Genomic DNA, 21092 nt, shown 5'->3' on the forward strand with positions numbered 1-21092 from the left:
GTGTTAAACTATGCAAAGGAACAAGCAGAACACCTACTTCTGGCTGCGTGGTTAAAATGGAAAAAAACAAATGTGGATGGTTGAAGGTGGAGCTTTCAGTCCTTTTGTGCCTTTTGTTTGTCACTGTGTGTGAGCAAGCATTAAAAACCAGAAAACAAATAGGATGGTCTGGTGAAACACTGCTTTTTGTTGGAGGATAAATGTTAAGCATTTGACAGCAGTCCAAGTATATTATATAATGTTTCTCTGAAAATAGCATGCTATTTTGTTCTGGTCTGAATTATATTTATTAGTTCAGGTGAATGCTGGGAAAACGAACATCTGTATGTAACCAGCACCTAACATAAGTTACTGATTTGTAGAATATTCATCAGTCAGGATGTCTTAAGCCAGTTTGTTTGATCAGAAAAATCTGAAACTAAGAATATTTATTCCTATGTAGCTAATGCTGGCAAATGGCATTTGAGGAGAAGCTGAAAGTAGCAGAGGTTGGTGGCATCTGAAGGTGAAACTTTGACACATCAAACCTGTCTTGAGAGTAACTCATAAATGTAGGTTTCCAGGTCCTGCTGAGTTCCGTACTCATGTGTGCAGCTCATGTGTGCAGCTGCCCCCAAAAGAAAAGATTATATAAACTGGGTGTACAAATGCCTGGAATATCACTGTTCTGAAGTGTTTGTTGTAATAAATGGGCAGGAGACAATTCTCCTTTTGATGCCTTTATTAAAAGTGATCAGCTCAGGTTAGGGGCATTCGGCAGGTGCGCGGCTCCTGTCGCTGTTTCCCGGGTGACTCAGAGGAGTAGGAATCGTGCAGCAGCTTTGTGCCCTGAGAGGCAGAGCTGGGGGTCCCGTCCTCACAAGGGTGCTAAGGTATTAGCCGTGTTTCTTGCCGGCCAGTCCCGGGGTCCTCACTCGAGCTGTGGTCTTCTCCAGCTAGGGTGAGGGGCGACCGAGGCTTCCAGCATTCCTGCAGGCTTGGAACTCTGATATCTCGACCCCGCTCTATTCTTAATTGAGTTGGCTCGTTGTTTTTGGGGGTTTATTAAACGAGTTTGGGGGTTTTCACCCCCGTTGCACTTTGGGTCCAGGATTCATTTACATGTCTCTGGATATCTCCCTCCCATCCCCTCGAGAAACAGTCTCAGGCAAGGTAATACTGATACAATACAGCGTTAACTACTACATTAGCATCTCAATCTACCAGTACTCGGGAGACAGTGGGCTACGCCCTGCAGCTGTCTCTGCTGGGAAGGGACTGGGGTCAGTCTCTTCCCCCACCTCTGTCACCCCCGGAGTGCCCCCTCCCCGTTGGTACCCGTGCCCCATGGGGGAGGGCAGCCCGCCGCTCCCGGGACGGGCCGGCCCCCGCTGACACCACCCGCGGGGACCTCCCCGGCCCGCCTGGGACCCGCGCTGGGGAGGAGCTGCTCCTACATCGTCTTCAGCCCCGGCGGGACCGCGCCGAAGGTGGGGGGGGTCGGCTCCCACCAGCCCCGCAGTCACTGAGAACAGGCAGCAAAAAGTACATTGTTACAGAACATTCCACCAACTTGTAATTACAAACTTTCAATCGGACTCCCACTTGGCAATTCTGGGTTCTAATTGTAAGCTTAGCAGCCTAAGAAAATGGATAACCTATTTCTTGTTCATAACATTTGTGTACCCTTTGTAGAATAGCAGATGACAGTTTTAAAGAATAGGTTGTATGTTTGCTTATTTGTTTTCCTAGAGGAAGTTGTTGTGACCTGAATTTGTCTCAGGAAAAAAAAGTACATTAAATTCCTCTGCAGTACACCTGTGATTTTTCTTCCTTTATTGTTCTTAGACCCCTATTCATCTGTGAACGTGAACATTGGAAGTGCTAAAAATACCAAATTGTACATGGGCTTCTCAGGCTTTACCAGTTTAAAGTTCAGAGATGTGTGTCCAAATGAAGCCCTTGGAATGATGCAGTGATACCTCGTCCTTCTCTCCATGCATGTCCTGGATCAGTTACATGCTGAGAGCAGCATCCTTTGGCCATGGGAGTTGGGGCTCATTAACAAGTCATGACTGTAGGAATACCATGTTGGCCTGTGCTTATCACTTGTGAGAAAGAAAGAGCAAGCAGAACTTGTCTTAAGTGCTGAAAATCCACAGCCACTCTGTCCTTTTGATGAGATGTCAGCCTAGATAATTTAAAACCAAACTTCCCTTGTAGAAGATACAGAAAGCTTAAGTTTGTGTTTTAGAAGAAAAAAGAAGTGGGGACTTCATATTTCTGCCTACAGAAATTATTTTATTATTAGCCTGTGGATTCAGAGTCTTTAATATTTGAGGAGCATATTGTCCGACCTTCACAGTACTTTGCAATCAGGCCTATAGTGCCTATTATGTATAATGTAAAAAATGCTAATATCTGCTGGACATAGAGGTCTCAGACTCCAAAATGCATTTGAACATGGGAATTCTTTTCCAAACTCATGTTTGTAATATTGCATGCACTTTCTTTACCCTTAGGATGTTTCCTGTGCATGAATGTACAAGGAAGTTCTCCAATATTTTTAATTTATTATGGACTTCTCTTCTGGTTTTACATTGTATAATTTTTCTTCTTTCTTTATTTCTTTAATATCTCTAAATGCTTTTACTATTTAGCATTACAGGGGGAGAATATATTCGTCAAGAACTATGCAGTTGTAGTACAAGTAAATGTTACTAAATATTTCTTACTGTTTCTGTCCTTTTAAACAGATGATACACAATTATATGGAGCACTTGGAAAGAACCAAACTTCATCAACTAACAGGGGGCGATCAGCTAGAATCCACAACACACAGTAGAATTAGGTAAGCTATTTATTGCTCTCAACCTGAAATGAGAAAAAAATTCAATTCATTTGTGTTTGCAAGACTTTGTTCTTTAATCCTACAATAACAGTTCGGCTGAATCAGAAAGATTTGTTGTACGATTGGAATGTGGTAAGAGAACAGCGTAGAAATCCGTAGAAAGCGGCTTTTGCTGTTGTGCAGCTAAGCGTTGAGATATACTTCGTAGATTAATTAGCCTTAAACAATTTGAGCTTTTTGGAGTGTTTGTGTTGAGGCAGGCAGGGAAAATGTCAGTGACTGTCACAGCATGGCTGCGGTCTAGCTGCGTCTTTGTGTGCATGCATGGTACCTGCTTGTCCTCAGGGCTTGCTGGGAATAGATTATGCAGATTTGGGAGCTTTGGAATCTATGAATCCTTCGTGGAAGGAGGGAGAAGCACTCCCGGGCTGGCTGTGCCTCTGCGCTACTGCATTGATGCTGTGAGGAGCGGCAAGGGGGAGGAGGGTGGTGATGTCATTGCTTTGGAGCTGCTGCAGAAGAGTGGAATGCTGCTGCTGCTGATGGCATTGTTTTTGTGGTGGCGGCCGAATGACAGACTTTGGCTACAAAGATCCCCCCTTGGCCCCTGCATAGCCGTCTTGGAGCCTGCATTCCACCATGCCAGCGCAGCGCCATGAATCCGGGCTGCATGCTGCTGTTTGTGTTTGGCTTCGTTGGCGGGGCGGTGGTCATTAACTCAGCCATCCTGGTGTCGCTCTCTGTTCTGCTGCTTGTGCACTTTTCCATTTCCACTGGGGTGCCAGCTCTGACGCAGAACCTCCCGAGGATCCTCAGGTACTCCAACCCACTGAACCCCGTCTTTGTGTGCTCTCGCTGCTCCCCTGCTTTCTGTTCTCCTGCTTTTTCAAACAGGGACAAATTAGGGAAGTAAATCATGTGTAAATGTCAGGTTTTGTTGTAAATGTGTCTATGTATGGAGATATAGTCTATTTTTTATCATTGCCTTTTATTTAATGTCAGTTTATGTGTCTCTTTTCTGTGCAAAGCTTTAGCATCAGTTTATTATAACCTGCTGCAAAAGCTGCAGTGCTAATGTCAGGGATAAAGCTCACGTTCAGTGTATTGTCAGCTACTTGGCTGACCTTGTATAGCATAAATGTATGCAGTCCAAAGCTTTCTACTATTAAACTGCACCTGTTTTAATAAAAAGGCTTATGTAAGATCAGTTAATTGATGTTAAAACCACAGTAATTAATTGATCATGTTATTTTCAAGAAATCTGATTATTGGTTGGTGGGGGAAAAAAATCTTTCATTATTTAAGCGTTAGAGCTCTTTAAGTGTATTCACTATTGTTCAGCCAAATGTTGCCCTCTCCTCTGTTTCAGTACTTGTATGGCAAGTTGCCCGCGGTCTGTCACCCTGCTCAGGTTATGTTCTGTTTGTCCTATGTGCCTGGAGTAGTAGCAGACAGAAATGCTTTAGAATATTGTGACCAAAAGTAGTCTTGGCATCTTTTAATACTATAATCACAGATGGCAAGGTTTTAAAATGCAGCTTTCTGGCCTGAAAACTTGACATATTTTACCTGCGGTTATAAATTTAATGGTAAATTTTATTTTAAATGGGAAAAATGCTGGAAATTAGTGTTCTCTGAACACTAATGTTGTGAAGTCACTAATGTGACTTTTTCCTCCTTAATACTTGGTGCACACAGATTTCGTATGGTAGTATGCTTTTAACTTGGGTCTGTGAGCGCAGGAGTGTTGTTCCAAAGATTAAAAGCAATCAATAGATTGAAAAAAAATACCAGTTTATACCAGTAGCCAATAAAAAACTTGAATGAGTATTTAAATATGAAGAAATAAAAGAAATTTCAAGTGAAACTCTATAGATTGACCTAGTTAGTAAGGCTGTGTTTGTTTAAAAGGGGGAGAAACCCAAATACAGAATAAATATTTCCCCACTCTAAAACTAAACAAAACAAAACCAGAACTTCATATTCAGTAACTTACAAATTACTTTTAAGTTTTAAATAAGTCAGAGGATTTGAGAAATAGATTTTTTTTTTCAAATGTGCTTTTGTTCCCCTGGAGTATTTAATGGATTTGAGGGGTTTGGGGAAGCTATGGTTTTTCCTGCCCTTCTAATTTGCTTTAGGAATTGCATGAATTAAAATTCACTTTCTTAGTCTTTATTAATTTTAAAAAGGAGATAAAAATACAGGATGAAGGAATGTAATTGTAGAAGAATTTTTTCTACTTTTAAACACTAGTCAGATTTTGGAACTGAGCATCTAAAAGTTCCTAAAGGCTCCTGCAAATGCTTCAGTGCATCTCTTAGTAGTTTAGGCTTTTAAAATATGCGTTTTCATTCTGCTCACTGTGGCATTTTCAGATTTTTTTTTTTGGTGCACTGGGGAGGCAGAAGAGGTTCTTTGCTTTCTGCTTAACAAGCAGTGAAATAAATTGAAATTGCTTCAGTCTAATTGGATAATTTTTTTTAACGCAGACACATAAGCAGCTTCATTTCCAAAATAGCCTCTTTTGCAAACTTCATTTACTGTACAGCTTTGCAATGCACTTGACCTCTGTTCTAACACATCAAAATATGTTTATAATAAAGTTTTTTCAAACTAATCTGAAAAAAAAAAATGATGCCAGGTGTGAACTGTTTAAACAGTATCCATTTAATATTCTTTCTTTTGAGGATTGCAAAGCAGATCAGCTTTGTGACATGTCCTGCAATATGGAAATGTGCTGGACCCTCTGCATTAGGCTGGGCCTCTCACAATGCAGCTCTATCAACTACTGAAGGGCAGCTTTTCTTCCTCCTTTTTGTTCCTGCACTACTTATCCACTGAAATGTTCTCAGCCCCTCTTTTGACATAGTCTCAGCTTCTGTGGCCTGCCTTTTGTTCCTCACATGCCCGAGACTTGTGGGAAATCGAAAGCAAAGCAGGGCCTGTTAGTTACAATAGTGGGAAATCTTGGAATCCACTGTGGGGTTTCTCATTCCAGCAGTTGCAGATGCTGGAACATTATCTGATGTTTTGAATTTTGTAACCCAGACTGATTTTGCTTTACTTACCTTGTTGCCTGCTTTGTTGTGCTAAACTACTTCACAATTAATGACTTAATTTGGACTAATATTTCTGAAAGACCAAGCTAGCTCCAATGTGAGAATTAGGTGCAAAGGTTTTTGTGACAAGGAGCATCTTTGTACACCTGGACTGGAAAGGTTCATGCCAATTCAAATTGTTTGCTGTTTTATCATTGTGATTTTGACAATGTAAAATTTACCAAAGGGAGTTTACTGATAATTGGTAAATAAAATCCCTTCTTCACTAACTTTTCTTCAAAGTAAGTAAACAAAATCAAAAATATGTCCAAAAATGCTTAGCTTTTGCTTTTCAGCACACCTTGCTATATATTTACATGTATTTTGTATGCAGATACTAATTCTGCCTAGGTTATGCTTAATCTGTGAAGGGCCTTGTGAAAGAAAGCACATGTGGTTGTGTCTTGGCTTTTTATAATGCTAAAATGTGAAAACTATGCCATCACGTGTGCACACTTTTATTTTCTCAGCCTACTATACTTAAAGCTGTGCTAGTTGATTATAGTCATTTTTTTTCTGCATTACATTGTTCTGCCTGAACAAACACTTTGCTTATCTCAGTTGTAGGCCTGGCTGATATTTTTCCTTTTCAGGGCTGGCCACAGTAGCCTATGAATGGCATTGCACACAATGGTTTTGTCTCTTGTTAGCAGGAAGAATGAATCCTTTTGTTTACTGAGTACACTACTGACTGGGGATTTTTTTGTTTCTTTTGAGGGTTTCTATGTAAACCTTTGGAATTTCCAAATGGTATTTGCCATAGGGAAGTAGAAAGAGTGAAGAAGTGAAAATTTGGAATGAAATAATTTGCTTTGCTGGCACAAGCTTTTGTGCAGCTTTAGGGTGAAGTAGAGTGTTGGAACGGATCTTGGGTAAAACTACACAATTTTTAGCTGAGCCAGTTGTAACATTGGTAATTCCCTGACCCAGTTCTTTTCTCTTACACAAATCCATTTCTGTGATCTTCAGGAATAAAATACGCCATGATTTGAGAAGAGTTGCTTGAGGCTTACTGTTTACAATTTTGCAAATGTTTCAGTTGATGATTTAGCTGTTTGCTGTTGTAGAAATTATGTGGTTCTATCTTGGAGAAAAAGGTGCAAAATGGTATTTTTAATAGTGGCCACTGAAAACTATTTTCAATCTGAAGTAAGGAAACACTTTTGAATTATACTTCCATTGAATAGGTGTTTCATTTCCATAAAACTTTAGCTGTAGTCTAAATCAATAACTGCTATTTAAAGCCATGGAATTGACTTGGCAGTTGTGAAATGAGGAATTATTGGGTACTGTGACATAGTCTGGGTGTGCTGCACTGCGCATTCAATGGAAGAGTGTCTGGATGTTTGAACCTGGAATGTCACCACTTCCCTGCTGATTTCAGAGGCCGCAGGAAAATAAACTGAGATGGCTGATGAACCCTGCATGTCTTTCCAACAGGAAGGAGCGTCCAATATCCCTGGGCATCTTCCCGTTACCTGCAGGAGATGCTCTCCTCACGCCCGAGGCTCAGAGGGAGGTGGCAGAAACACCTGCAGCAGAGCACTGGAAATTCCATGAGCTGAGCCAACCACGGTCCCACACCAGCCTCAAGGTGAGTGCAGCCTGCCTGCCTTGTGTGGCAGGAAAAACTCCCCTAACAGATGATAGATCTTTGGGAGGATGGAAAAATCCAAAAACCTACCAAATTGAAAGAGGTGAGGTAGACCCCTAAAACATTTCTGTGTAAGCCAAATGTGTTGCTTACTCCAGGGAACTTTGAGGGAACTTTTCTTAGTACAAGAAACAAAGTGTTGGGGGCATTTTCCAAATGAGTGATAATATAGGTTAGTTCTCCTCTTATTCTCAGTAGTGGATCTATTCTTTCTGACTTAGGAACCCTTTCCAAAGGTTCCAACTTGTTTTTCCACACTATATATGTTACTAGGTAGTAGGAACAGTCTGATTAGCTTTATTAATGCTGCTTTAGGAGGAAAGCTTTGGTTACTACCTGGGCAGTGCTCTTCATGCCGCCTCAGCCTACTACCAGCTCTATGGTGCAGGGAGGCCACAGAGCTGCGAATGACCTAAATCAGTCTGTGAGCATGATTTCCCTTACTTGTAGCCTGGCTATAATTCCTTCAATTGTTCTATGTTCCAAGGGTGAGAGGGTGGAATAAAACAATCTGCAGGAGTGGAGGAACTGGGGAGTGGTGATGGAGTGTGATGAGTCTGGCAGTCTAGGGTGCACTCACAGCACAGCGGGAGGAAGATGTGCAGGGTGAAGAACTCCAGAATGTGTAAATCCTCCCAATATATATTTCTTCATGAAGTTTTTTGAAATGCACTGTTATTTTTGGAAAGGCATATAGCTGAGAGGAGTTTCCTCTTAAATGAACTTAATACTTGCCTAGCACAGGAATATTAACTGATGAGAACTACAAAAACAATTTGGAGGTAGTAGGAACCCATTTAGTTATCATGGAGGGCATAAGGAGATAATGGGAAAAGTAAGTAGTGGTTAATTATAGGGATATCAAAGTGACAGTGTGAGTTTGCTTCCAGAAATTTTTCACTTAAAAAGAGTGCTAGTCAGGAAGTTGGATCTTGAATATGTCCAATTCCCTTTGTCTTAATGCTGTTAACACTAGTGAATTGGCAGATTTTAGGAAAGCTGACTGAAATATAACTTATGTACAATAAAGACAAGTTATGACTAAGAGTAGATGGAGATGAGGTAGAAAGGGAAGCTTCTGATTCCATCTTTTCCCTCAGAAAATTGGCTAATCCATATTGTCAAAACAGGCTTCTTGGTATAATTCTTCTAAAAATAATGCACCACTAAAATGAGAATTCACAAAATAGCACAAACTGTAGTTGTTCAAATATATTTATTCAGAATAAGTACCTTGAGTCCAAAGCAACATCTTTACTTTGTAGCTATGAATGTAAAGTACTTCTGAATTGAACCTGTTGAATAACCTGATATATTGAAGTCAAAACCAGCATTTGAAATTTTTTTCTCTAATATTTTTCTTCTGAATGTTTTTAACATCCAGTACAAGGCACAAACAAGATTCTGCTGCTTTCTAGCATCTCTTTTCCATTCATGCCTGAACCTTTCCTTAATGGCCAGTGTTTCTTCCAAAACTATCATAAATAGGGAGCAGATAGGCAGAGACAAAAAGATCTGCTATTCTCTAGCTTGTGCAATAGTGAGATCACTGGACATCATTGTAAGATGACATGCAGTTATGTACCAGTCATTCTTTTTTACTCATTCCTGCACAGCACTGCAGATGAGCACTTCAGATTTAATTATTGAATTTTTAAACTTAATTTTTTTTCTTGGAGGTGTCTTTTGGCAACATGATGAAAAAAGTCAATTTTGCTGTCAGCACAGCACTGAATTTCAAATGTTTAGTCTTTGAGATATTCCAATTAATTCAGTGTCATTTAATTAAATTACCTTTGCTTTTCTCTAGTTCTAGAACAAACATTTTTAATAGTTTAATCTGTGTGGTTTCCAAGAGTAAGCTAAAAAAATACCATAGGTAATAAAGTCAGAAATATAAAATATATGGGGTGATTTGAAATTCCCTTAGGGACAGGACCATTCTTTTCCTTGTTTTTTCTTGTGCTATCAAGCTATTTTCCTTGAGCTTTGTGTGTGAAAGTCAGTGATTGGTTTGTGCTGCATCAGTTAGTGGATGCTCTTGGAATACAAAGATGTGGAAATATTTAAACACAGCCAGCAACTCTGCTGAGGTTTTATTTCTCGTTTGTGTGAGCTCTGGTTGCCCTTGGTAAGGGGCACCACTTCCTCCCTTCTGTATCTGCTCACTCGAGTATGAACCATTAGCCAAGGCCTCAACTTCACCCATTCAGAAGGCAATTGGGTAAATTGCAGAGTGTTTTTTTCTTTTATTTTATTTTCTTTCATTCCTTTAGAGGTGCCTGTATTTCTGAATACTTTTGACAGAAAACCAAATATTAATAATTGATTATTCTGCAATTTACTATAAAGCAATGAGAACTGTCAGTAATTGATAGGCAACGAGTGCTGTATTTTTGTTTCTAGGGCTTGCAAATTCAATGTGGAGATGTTTCTATAGGATGCAAGGTTTATTTATTTATACTGATATACATAAATGTATGCTTTCCTCCCTGTCCCAAACAAATAAAAATTTTGCCTTAGTTCCAAAAGGAGAAATCTGTAGGTTACAATTCATAGTAATCTTATGCTAAGTACAAGTGAGACAGTGTACATCTACATGCAGGTCTCTTCTGCGTTTTTTTTTTTTTTTTAATAACCTTAAAATTCAGTTTCATTTCTTCCTCAAAAAGGCATGCAGTGATTTGTGCTTTGCAGAATCTAAACCTGTTTTGTTCTTGACAAGTTGAGTCACATTCTCTTTAAAAAATGTCACAGACTTGTCCAGGAGCCTTGTTTTCACCTGTGATTTCCAAACAAACTTTACAAGAACTTTTGATAAAATGTTACCATCCTGCCTCCATTTTGCACACAGCAGCCTCAAGTTTCATCTTTATTTTCCCCAACTAGATTCCTCTAATCGTGTGCACTAGAAACTAATGGCCTAAACAGGCAAACTTGTTTTCCTCTCTCTGCAGTGGGCTGTTGTTCACTGTCATGTGCTGCTTAAGTCATAGATCAGACATCTGATGTGGGTCTGGGCATGAATGAGCAGTAAAATGTGAATGAAAGAGATGAGAGAAGAGCTGAAAAAGGGCTGTTGGTATATTCAGGTAGTGGCCTCTGGTTGTGTCACACACAATCCACTCTGCCTTCCCACAGTGCTTGATGCAGCTCTGAGTGATGGTCCCAATCTGGAGTCCAGCAGCTGGATTAAGTCTGTAATTAATACTTATGGGTCTTGATACTGTGTCACTGTGAATTGTTGCCAGGAATCATTTTCTGAGGAGGAACTGTTTACTGATGTTCCTTGGTTGATCTGAAATCTAACTGGACAAGTAGTTATCACAATTCCATGTTCCATTCCCAGTCTCAGTCAGCGCTCGCAGTTCAGACTGGAAAACGCATAAAACTTGAGTGAAGTGCTTGCAAATATGGAAATGTTCAAGGCCAGGTTGGACAGGGCTGGGAGCAGCCTGGTCTAGTAGAAAGTGTCCTTGTCCACAGCAGGGTGTTGGAACAAAATTATCTTTAAGGTCCCTCCCAACCCAAACCATTTTGTGATTATGATTCTATGAATTACTACAGTTTTATATTAGTAAATCCATATTTGCATCAGTTCTTCAGTGACTGCTTTTTAAGGTACCATGTGTATTCAGAACCATTAATTTTATAACAGCTTTGGGAAGATTAGGCAGTTCATTGTGCAGCTGAAGGACTCTTAGAATGAGAATACTGATTGTTTTCTGGAAGCCTTCATAGAAAAGTAGTGACTAAAATTATCTGCTGAGATCAAACATTGCTATTAAAAATAAAGGCATTTTTATGTAGCTATAATTGCCTTAACAAGAGTGCAACAGTCATAGGCTAAAGGTGACTGCACTGGCTTAAAATATTATTTTTATTCATTTGTCTTTGCATTTGATAATTTGCAGTAAAATACAGTGATTTTGTTGTCCGTACCTTAGTTTATATGCCCAACTCTTCTAATAACACTTTATGTTCATTTTTAACTTGTAATGGTGAAATTCTAGGATGAGCTCTCTGATGTTAGCCAAGCAGGCTCCAAATGTACTACGCCAGCATCCACAGCTGCTTCAGATGTTCCTGTGCTGCCTGCTGAAACCCCTCAAAAGGAAAATGTTGAAGGGCTTGCAAAGGACACAGAGATGTCAAATGAGAAGCTGGATGTAAGCAAGAATATTGAAGTACAGGTAGCTCAAGAGACAAGAAATGTGTGCACTGGTGAGCTTCTTTAACTTCTTAATGTAGGGTTATTATGGACCTCATATTTGATCACTTATCTTTTGTTGTGCCACAAATGAGAACGGGGTTTTTACTCAATATTTTAAGGAGTACAGAATATTGGTCAGAGAGAAGTCTGTTGTTTATTGGTGACTTTAGTCCTTTTTGCTTCAGAATCAGAATTATTTAAGACATTTCTTTGGCAGTAGAAAAGGCACAAAGAGTTGTGAAGTGTTGGACATCTTGGTTTCAATTACAGAAGTAGTAGGAAATAAGTGCTGTTGGATGACTTGTGTTAAATTTGGGAGAGACCTAGAAATTTCAGTGTCGGCGCTAGATTATGAAAATCTGTGGGTCTTTTAATTTAATATAATTATTTTGATAAGTCTGTACAGAAGTATCCAAAGTTAGTGATTGATTAAGAACTACTACATGAAGTTAATATGTCATGATGATTTTGTTTATGGGCATGTACCACTTGCTTTGCCTCAGGGGGAAATGAAAATGAAGAAAAATCTGAAGTTCAGGCAATTATTGAGTCAACTCCAGAGTTGGATATGGATAAAGATCTCAGTGGATATAAGGGTTCCAGGTAAGTTGTGTGTTGTGATTTGAGGAAGAAGACAAATTTTAGAAAGTTATTTAAAGATGCTGTGTATAGGAATTTTCCATTTCTTGTCTTTGTTTAATTTTTGTGATGAGAAGGATAAAATTATCCTGTATGGTGAATCTTAAGGATGTAAGAAGAGCTTTGTGTGAAAAGTGCCCCCTCTCTGACCAGAGGAATATTTTAACCTCCTACTATTCAGTTCTCTTGCATTCTTGTTATATTAAATGTCTTCCAGTTTAGCTGAGCTGTCTGTTCTGCAGGCATTTGGGCTAAGTCCAAACACAGCTGAATTTCTATAGGCCAAAACCTGATATGCTTAAATTTATTACAATCCTCTCCAGCTCAGTATCAGCAACTGCTTTAAGTTTGGGATCTTGATGGCAAAGCAGTATTTGAAAATAGAATCTAGAACTTGTAAGCCAACTGAAAGCTTGTGGGGTTTGTTTGAGGGAACAAATGAACTACTGGTGAAAAATACAGAGAAAGCTTTTCTTCACTGTAGGAGTGTTATCTCCCTGCTTTTTCATGTCTTGTTTAATTCTCTGCCCAGCACTCCCACCAAAGGCATCAAGAACAAAGCATTTGACCGTAACACAGAGTCACTCTTTGAAGAGCTGTCATCTGCTGGTTCTGGCCTAATTGGAGATGTGGATGAAGGTGCAGATTTACTGGGTAAGAAAGATGGTGTACATAGTAATTTTCCTTTTTAGGAAGTGCTTAATTAGCCTTGCTGGATTTATTGTTATGCTTCATTTGCATTAAAATTGTTTGAGTAGCATTCTAAGGTAATCATTAGAATGCAAAACCAGAAGCAAATGTTTCTTGTTTCTTTCTGTATAACAATCCTAATCTTTTGGAGCACTTCCTACACTATCCTCCATTTCTCCCTGTGTGTTCTCTTACATAAGGATTTTTTTCTCAAGGAAGAATTTTTGTCTTGAACTAGTTTTAGGTAGTTTTATTCAGGTTGTGCCTGATCTGTAGTGGCCTGGCTTTATCACCTCCTTAGAGATTTTAACTTGGAAGAGAATTGCAGCAAATGAAATGGTGGTAATTTGAGAATCAAACTATTAATTGATAGGGGAGAGAGAACCCACATTTCTCCTTTCCCTAAGAGCTTGCTGTTACTTCTATGCTGACTGAAATAAATTTGAGTTTTGAGTTGATCAAGATCAAAAAGGTCATCAGAAGAATAATCTTTCTATAAACAATATAGCAAGATATTTTTACTCTGTAATTGTTCAGGCCTCATTTTGAAATAATGAAAGCTGGTACTATGGAATGTACAAAATGCAGATGCTACTCTCAGGTGCTTTTGGAATGAGTTGTTTGCAGAAAATCAGCAGCTTGTTTACTTCTGTCCTCTGACCCTGCAAAAATACAGATTATTAGGACTGTTAAAACTCCTGTGTGCAATCTGTATTTCTGGTTGTTCAGTGTTCCTCCAGAAACTTATTTTATGTCAAACAGGTGACATTTCTGCAGGTATTACTCACTAGGAGTAATGAGCCTATCTCCAGTCTGAGATGGTTTTTCTTTGTTGTCACTCTTAGCAGTGAGGCTCTCCACATCCTTACTGCAACATACTCCATCTAAAACTCTTGGATGTCATTCCATTCTCACAGGGACAACTAATCACACATTCTGCATGCAAAAATACAGATACTGGAGAAGTATTAACATGGAGCAACATCCATCCCTTAGCTGTGGTAAATTGATTAAGGAAATGAAACTATTGTCAAGATATCCTGATCATAATGCTTTGTTTTCCATGGGCGAAAAATAGTATACTTTTTAGTATAACTTATTTAAGGTTTGTCAGTGAGTTTATTACCATTTTCTGTAAATCTATTGCTGGAAACACCAGTGTGTGCACACTAAGCCTAGGATTATACTTACATTTGTTACGCAGAATGTGTTGGTCTGAAAATTTTATTTTAGAACCATAATTTCGCTTTGAGAACAACCATAGTCAAAAATCTGAAAAGCCACACCTGCATCCAGGATAGTCTGTGTGTTTGAAGCACTTCGACCTGTTCTAAGTGAGCATTAAACTTCAGTATAGAGTTGTTAAAAATAGTTAATTGGGATTCTCTAATCTGTTTTCTCTTGGGCTGCATACCCAGGGGAATATTCTGGTGTGTATGCTTCTTTTTTAAAAAAATCTTTGAAATCTGTTGCTTCTCCAGTTAGGCATTCTTGGCTGCTGCTCTCATACAATATGTACTCTGCATTTTTTCCCTGCTTGGTAACTTTTTTTTGCCATTGCACTCTGGCTTTCTAGTTTTTGTTCTTGCATTATAAAAGATCCTGAAATCTGTTGGACATGATCCTACATACTTTTATCTGTGAATATTGAAAGTGTTTAAAAAGCAATAGCAACTTGAATAAAATCTCTTGATGGCTGTAGTATAGGGAATTTCTCCAGATATTGATAAATTAACCATGTTTGATCTAAGTTACTTCAGTAAATATCATTTACTTTTAATCCAAAACCCAGAAAGGGAAATGTCAAAAGAGGGAACTTTGACTTGCATGTCTATTTATAGATACCTTTTCTTCTTTATTCAAATATCTTTAAAGTCTTCTCCCACCAAAGTTGCTTAGAAGATTGTGTTCCTAAAGTATTTTAAAAAGCCTCCACCATTAATATACCTTTTTCATTCATTATGTTAATCTTGAATTAACATAACTTCTGCTATTATCTGTGTATGATTATTTTGCTGTGCAAGATGCAAAATAATTATTCTCTCCTGAAATTACCTTTTTTAAAATTCTGAAAATTATATTAGGTATGCAAAAAATAGGGTAAGAAATTAATTTTCAGAAATTTAAGTAACACTGAAGTAGTTACTTGAAAAGTTATATTCACTTTTCTCCATAAAAGCATATTAATTGGAAACTTCTGAATGGCTTACAATTTCTTCCAAGGACTGTGCTTCTAAATTACTTCACAGACAAGGAGAGACTTTTATTAAGTTACTGATTCTTATAAGAGGTTTAACCAATGGAAATGGTTGTGACAAACTTAAATTCTTCCACATCAGTCTTCTGTATAAATCCTGCTTCTAATCACATCACATCCCACTTCAGATTTTTGGTGGTGGCTTTGTTTTAATTCGCTCTTTCTTCCTAAGTCTTAATCTTTTATTTCGCTTCGATCATACTACACCTCACATGAAATGTTTCTTGTTCTTGTTTTTGCTCTACATGGAATGCATGGGCTTTAAAGACCATAATTACTTTGGTAAGGTATCATTTGCTTTGGGGAAATCTGCAGGGCTTTCACAATCTAAACTTTATTCAGTATGTCTTGTGTCTATAACTGATACACTTTGGTATATAACAATCTATTTATACAAGATCTAAAAGCGATAAGGATAATGGTGTAAAAGGCAGTTAAACATTTTAAACTGAACATTTTGTGGTCTAATACTTCTGCAACATATGCTGTGTTTGCTTTTTGACTTAGTACAGTAACATCTTCTAAATATACAGAGTAGCAGCACTGGCCTATGCTTAGGAAGGGATGTCTTAGGGCTTTTTTAATTGAAGTCAGGCTGGGAGAAAGTGGGAGGGAAGGCTAATTGTAGAAGGTAGGTTGGACCTGAAACTTCAGATAGCTCACAGTTCTTCTGACAACTTTGTCATACGTAAAATTCATTTTACTTTAGTCAATAGCAAAACATAAATTTTGTAAAAACATCCATTTTATTTGCTAATTTAATGTGTTTGTTTCCTTTGAAAAGGAATGGGGCGTGAGGTCGAAAACCTTATTTTGGAAAACACTCAGCTGCTGGAGACAAAGTAAGGGAGAATGTTTATGTAAAAAATACTGACTTTATTTCTGTTATTTCATTATATCTTCAATATCCTGATACAGAATTGAAACTATACAAATGTGCTCTCAGTTCTCAGAATAATGGGGGTGTGAGTATTTTGAATTTGTAGGTGTATTTGTCTGAGTTGATCTTCTTCTAGAAATTAAGGACCTAATAAGAAAAATCTGCTTTTGTCCTTGTAAGTCTCCAAGAAATGCAGCGCTGTGTCTTGATGAGATTAACTCCCTGTCAGAAACACAGCTTTAAGTGCAGAGGCAAATCCACTGGAGCACTGTTGAGGGAAAATCAGCAAACTACTTATTAGTACTTTTTTCTAATAGAGAGAATGTGAATGTGTCTGAATGTTGGAGATTTGGGAGGAGATGATTTGACTTCTAAGAAAGCTGTATCTTTTTACAACAGCTCTGTGTAAGAAATGTGTAGGTCTTAAAAAATAAAAGCAGGCTGAAGCTGAACTGTGAGACCATGGCCATCCTTATAACCATATGTTTTCAATGTTTGTGTAGAAATGCACTGAATGTGGTGAAGAATGATTTAATAGCAAAGGTGGATGAGTTGACCTGTGAGAAGGATGTACTACAAGGTGAATTAGAAGCTATAAAACAAGCAAAGCAAAAGCTTGAAGAGAAGAATAAAGAACTGGAAGAAGAGCTGAGAAAGTAAGTGTAATTCCATGGTTGTGAAAAAGGAAAAGAAGAAAAACCCTACTGTGGTATTTATTGCAGCTGTTTTTTCTTTTCTATTTAGAGCTCGTGCAGAAGCAGAAGAAGCAAGACAGAAGGCTAAAGAGGATGATGATGTATGTGTGTATGTCTGGTTTTGTGTGCGTAATTCAGTGGGACGTTAGAGGTCTGTCTGTTTAGTGAGTGCTACTAAAACTTACTGCTTAGTAAGTAGTGGTAAAGTTCCTCCCTGTATAGAAATGACAGAAGATCTAAAGAGCACAAGTAAACTTAAATTGACAGTGATTAGTTTGCTTGCTCTCTTTCTGCTGTTTTCACACTCTTTTTTTGAAGAGCTGTTTTCATTCACATTATATTGCGTACTAAGGATGGGAGGAGAGGAAGGTGAAACCCAGATTTTTAAAGCCCCAAACTATTTGAAATCTGTAATTGTGCCCTAGCCTGGCTGTTAATCAGGAGGCAGAGGGTGGCTCTGCAGGGTCCTGTGGTGCACCTTTGTCCCTGCCATGTTTGTTAACTTGTGTGCCCAGAGCGATGTCCCCACGGCCCAGCGGAAACGCTTCACACGTGTGGAAATGGCCCGAGTGCTGATGGAGAGGAACCAGTACAAGGAGAGGCTGATGGAGCTGCAGGAGGCTGTGCGATGGACTGAGATGATAAGGTGAAAAGGCTCTTATAGAATTTTTGACAGAGCTCCTTGTGATTTTTAGATGGGTGATCTGGTCAGCAGGTTCACTGCCTTCTGCTTGTTTTCCTCGTGCCCACGAGGATCATTGTTTTTAAGTTAAGGGTATATAATTTGTCAGAATGGTTCTTGGTGAGACCTCAGTAAAGATGTGTTACTTCATATGATGTGAAATACGCACATTTTTTAGGGATGCTTATTCTGGAACAATTGCAAAAGTTGGTAATTGTAAATAACATTAATCTGGTGGGCATTAAAAATTACTCTGTGCGTACACGTGCCTTGTGCTGCCAAAATAGGAATAATGTTGTCTTCAGACTGAGCATAATTCCTTTGGAAAGACTTGAGTTGTTCAGGATAAAGCAGTTTAAAGTTGTGCAAGGTATGTTAAATATAAGCAATAAAGGTGGTGATTTGGTCTCATTTGCATCCTGAATAGTCCATTGTTTGGAAGGTATGGTTTGAAAAACATTAAGTTTTCTGCCTCAGACCAACTCATCCTTGCCCTAACCACAGGTACCAGAGGCTGTGGTGCTGCCTGCAGGCCATGGACAGCAGTGACATGTAGTTGTTCCCATTGTGCTCATGGGTTGATGGTGTTCCCATCATGCCATGGCTTGTTCTTCTGTAGCTATTATCTGCTGAAGAAATCCTCTTCTATCTCTAATCTATGGCTACAGGAACATTTTTTCAATTATTTCCTGATGTATTGAAGATTAATAGACTTTAAAACAAAAAACAATGGTTAAAATATTAAATAGGGGGTAGAATAATTTTAAATGGTTTGCTGCTTTCCTCAAGCTTTTTTCATTACAAAGTGTTATGCAGACTTGTCTCTTCTGTTTGAAAAGTTGCCAGTTTGTTTGGAATCCAAAGAAATGTGGATGAAGTTTATTATGTAACTTTATTTCCTGTAGTGGGAATTTCAGTATTATGCTCTTATCAGTAAAGAAGTAGTATTGTGAAAAAACAGGCTTTATTATTTTCAAGATATTATCCTTTTTTAAAAAATAAGAGTTACACACTGTTCCGTTCCTTTTCCTGTTTTAGTTGTTGCTTACTTAGTAAACTTGGAATTAATTTCTTGTAGAGCATCCAGAGAAAATCCAGCCATGCAAGAGAAGAAAAGATCAAGCATTTGGCAATTGTAAGTGTAGAAACACAACTTACTGGCAGAAATAAATAAAGACCCTAACCAATTAGCTGGCACATTTGTGTATGTTAGCTAATTATTTTTTGGCAGATGAAGATATCTTAACACTTCTCCTCTTGTTGCCCAGCATGCCAACTCGGTAAGACTGTTCTGGAAGACAAAATGTATTGTAAGCTGCAGCATGTAGTGAGTGGCTGTGCACTTAATGAAGTTAAATGCCAAAGTGCTGAATTTTTTTTCCTAGCTGAATATGCACCAAGATTCCTGTTCTGAACATTTTTTCCAGATTCATTTTTATGATGAAAAGTAGAAACCTGTATAGCGTGTGTGGGTTGAATTTATTTCAGCTTCTTTTCCCTCTGTGAAGTACAGCTTACCAATTGTTACATTCTCCTTTCTGACTTCAAGCTCTTTAAATCTAAACCAGTATTTTTCTCAACAAGATGTTTGTCACATAATCCTTTTGATGTTGTGATTTGCTGATAACTGTTTTATCTTGTTGCATAGAAAATAGTGGGGTTTTTAAAATGCTCTCTGCATGAACTAATGTCCTTCATAGAACTGTCTTCCAGGTGTGATGTTCACATCCTGATTTTGTTGGTTCCCTGTAGATGTTAATTCAAGATGAAGTTCCCATTGAATTTGATAAATGGGATAATAATCCTTTAAGAATTTTTCTTATGGACATGAGTTTTGTGCTTTTAGAGTGTTGCTGAGCGTGTTGGGCTCCAGTTTCTTACTTTAACTGTCTTGAACAGGCTGGCATATGCTGTGTTTTGCCTGCATAGTCAAATTTGGATGTATCTGACAAGTCTTGACTCTTGTCTTTTTCTCTTCTTCTAGTTTTAGCAGGCTCTTCAGTTCATCCAGCAATACAGCAAAGAAACCAGAACCTCCTGTCAATGTTAAATATAATGCTCCAACTTCACACATTACTCCATCAGTCAAGAAAAGAAGCAGCACTTTATCTCAATTACCCAGTGACAAATCTAAAGCCTTTGAATTCCTAAGTGAAGAGTAAGTATTTTGTTTTTATAGTAGATATGCTCTATCAAATGTTTACTCTTTTAGTCCTCTGAGATTATTAGCTTGCTGCTAAGTGAAGTATAATCTCCTGAAGTGAGTGTTGATTCATAAGGCATCGAGATAGTGCAGAGTAAAATGTGCAGCAGTGGGTGAATACTTTGAGTACCTGGCTGAAATAATCTACTTGGTAAATACTACTGTCTTTCAAGAAAGTGCATTTAGGCACAGGAGGCAACACTTGGTACACTTTTATATGAAAATGTTGTAGCTGGGCAATAACTGTTCAGGTACTTAAGGTTCACTTAAGAGTCAGGCTAACAGGAATCTGTAATTATTTTTTCTTCTGTGCTTTGTTTTGGCAATACGTCCTTGTGAGTTACAACTTTTAAAGCTCCTAGTAGAGCTACACAACCCAAGTTAACTTCTTTTAAGGATGCTGGCAATACACTTTCTGATTTTGCCTGTTTTTCCCCAGTCCCTTAAAAATAGCCCACAGGAAACCTGGTGTCTTGATAGGTGAAAAAAACCTAGGGATATCCTTGGTAACCCAGTGCTTCCACAGTGATCTTGGTTATTGAGTTTAACAGCAATTCCTATTGCACAAGAGTTTCTAAAGAGCATAAGTAAGAAGTTCCTCAATCCTGATCCTTGCCCAGAACTGAAGCCAGTTTAGCCTCACGCCGGGAGCAGAAGAGGGAGCAGTACCGCCAGGTGAAAGCTCATGTCCAGAAGGAGGATGGCAGAGTGCAGGCTTTTGGCTGGAGTCTACCTCAGAAGTACAAACAGGTATGATGTTTTCAAGTGTAATGGTAACAGCTTCATGTTTTGTCGCACTTGAAGAGGGTGTGATTTCACAGCTTGTGTTTGATTCCAACTTTTTTTTGTTGAACTTAGCAGTAAAGAATCTTTCTAAAGGAGACAACAATGCAAAACTCCTAATTTTGTTTAATAAATTCTGAGCAACTGATTCCAAAGATTGTAAACATCATTTAAAGGTAAAATTTTTTCCGTTTGTTTGTTTTTTTACCTAGGTGGCAAATGGTGGACAGGGTGAAAATAAGATGAAGAACTTGCCTGTACCTGTTTACCTGAGACCTTTGGATGAGAAGGATACCTCTATGAAGGTAGGATGTTTCCAGTGATGATAAGAGACTTGGGCAAACTATAGCTTGAATATTTTTGTTTTGGACTCAATTACATTCTTTTTCAATAAGTTGGGTTTTTTTAAAACATAGTGAAGAATTTGTCTCAGTAAAATGTATATGACTTTAATTGTAATTAATA

General features: G+C 38.4%; 1 protein-coding gene across 5 annotated transcripts in view; it reads left to right on the forward strand.

The window, feature by feature from the left end:
• The window catches only part of SPAG9 (sperm associated antigen 9), a 63337-nt gene that overhangs the window by 24450 nt on the left and 17795 nt on the right, over window positions 1-21092 (forward strand). For all 5 annotated transcript variants that reach the window (XM_084218270.1, XM_084218273.1, XM_084218271.1 and 2 more), the window contains exons 4-16: window positions 2736-2830; window positions 7372-7525; window positions 11599-11809; window positions 12302-12401; window positions 12970-13091; window positions 16169-16226; window positions 16768-16920; window positions 17009-17060; window positions 17475-17605; window positions 18720-18776; window positions 19626-19799; window positions 20465-20594; window positions 20840-20932. In XM_084218270.1, coding sequence (XP_084074396.1) covers window positions 2736-2830; window positions 7372-7525; window positions 11599-11809; window positions 12302-12401; window positions 12970-13091; window positions 16169-16226; window positions 16768-16920; window positions 17009-17060; window positions 17475-17605; window positions 18720-18776; window positions 19626-19799; window positions 20465-20594; window positions 20840-20932 — 1530 coding nt within the window. The remainder of the gene's footprint in view (window positions 1-2735; window positions 2831-7371; window positions 7526-11598; window positions 11810-12301; window positions 12402-12969; window positions 13092-16168; window positions 16227-16767; window positions 16921-17008; window positions 17061-17474; window positions 17606-18719; window positions 18777-19625; window positions 19800-20464; window positions 20595-20839; window positions 20933-21092) is intronic.

The sequence above is a fragment of the Fringilla coelebs genome, assembly GCF_963513975.1.
Source record: "Fringilla coelebs genome assembly, chromosome: 19".
Classification (NCBI taxonomy): domain Eukaryota; kingdom Metazoa; phylum Chordata; class Aves; order Passeriformes; family Fringillidae; genus Fringilla; species Fringilla coelebs.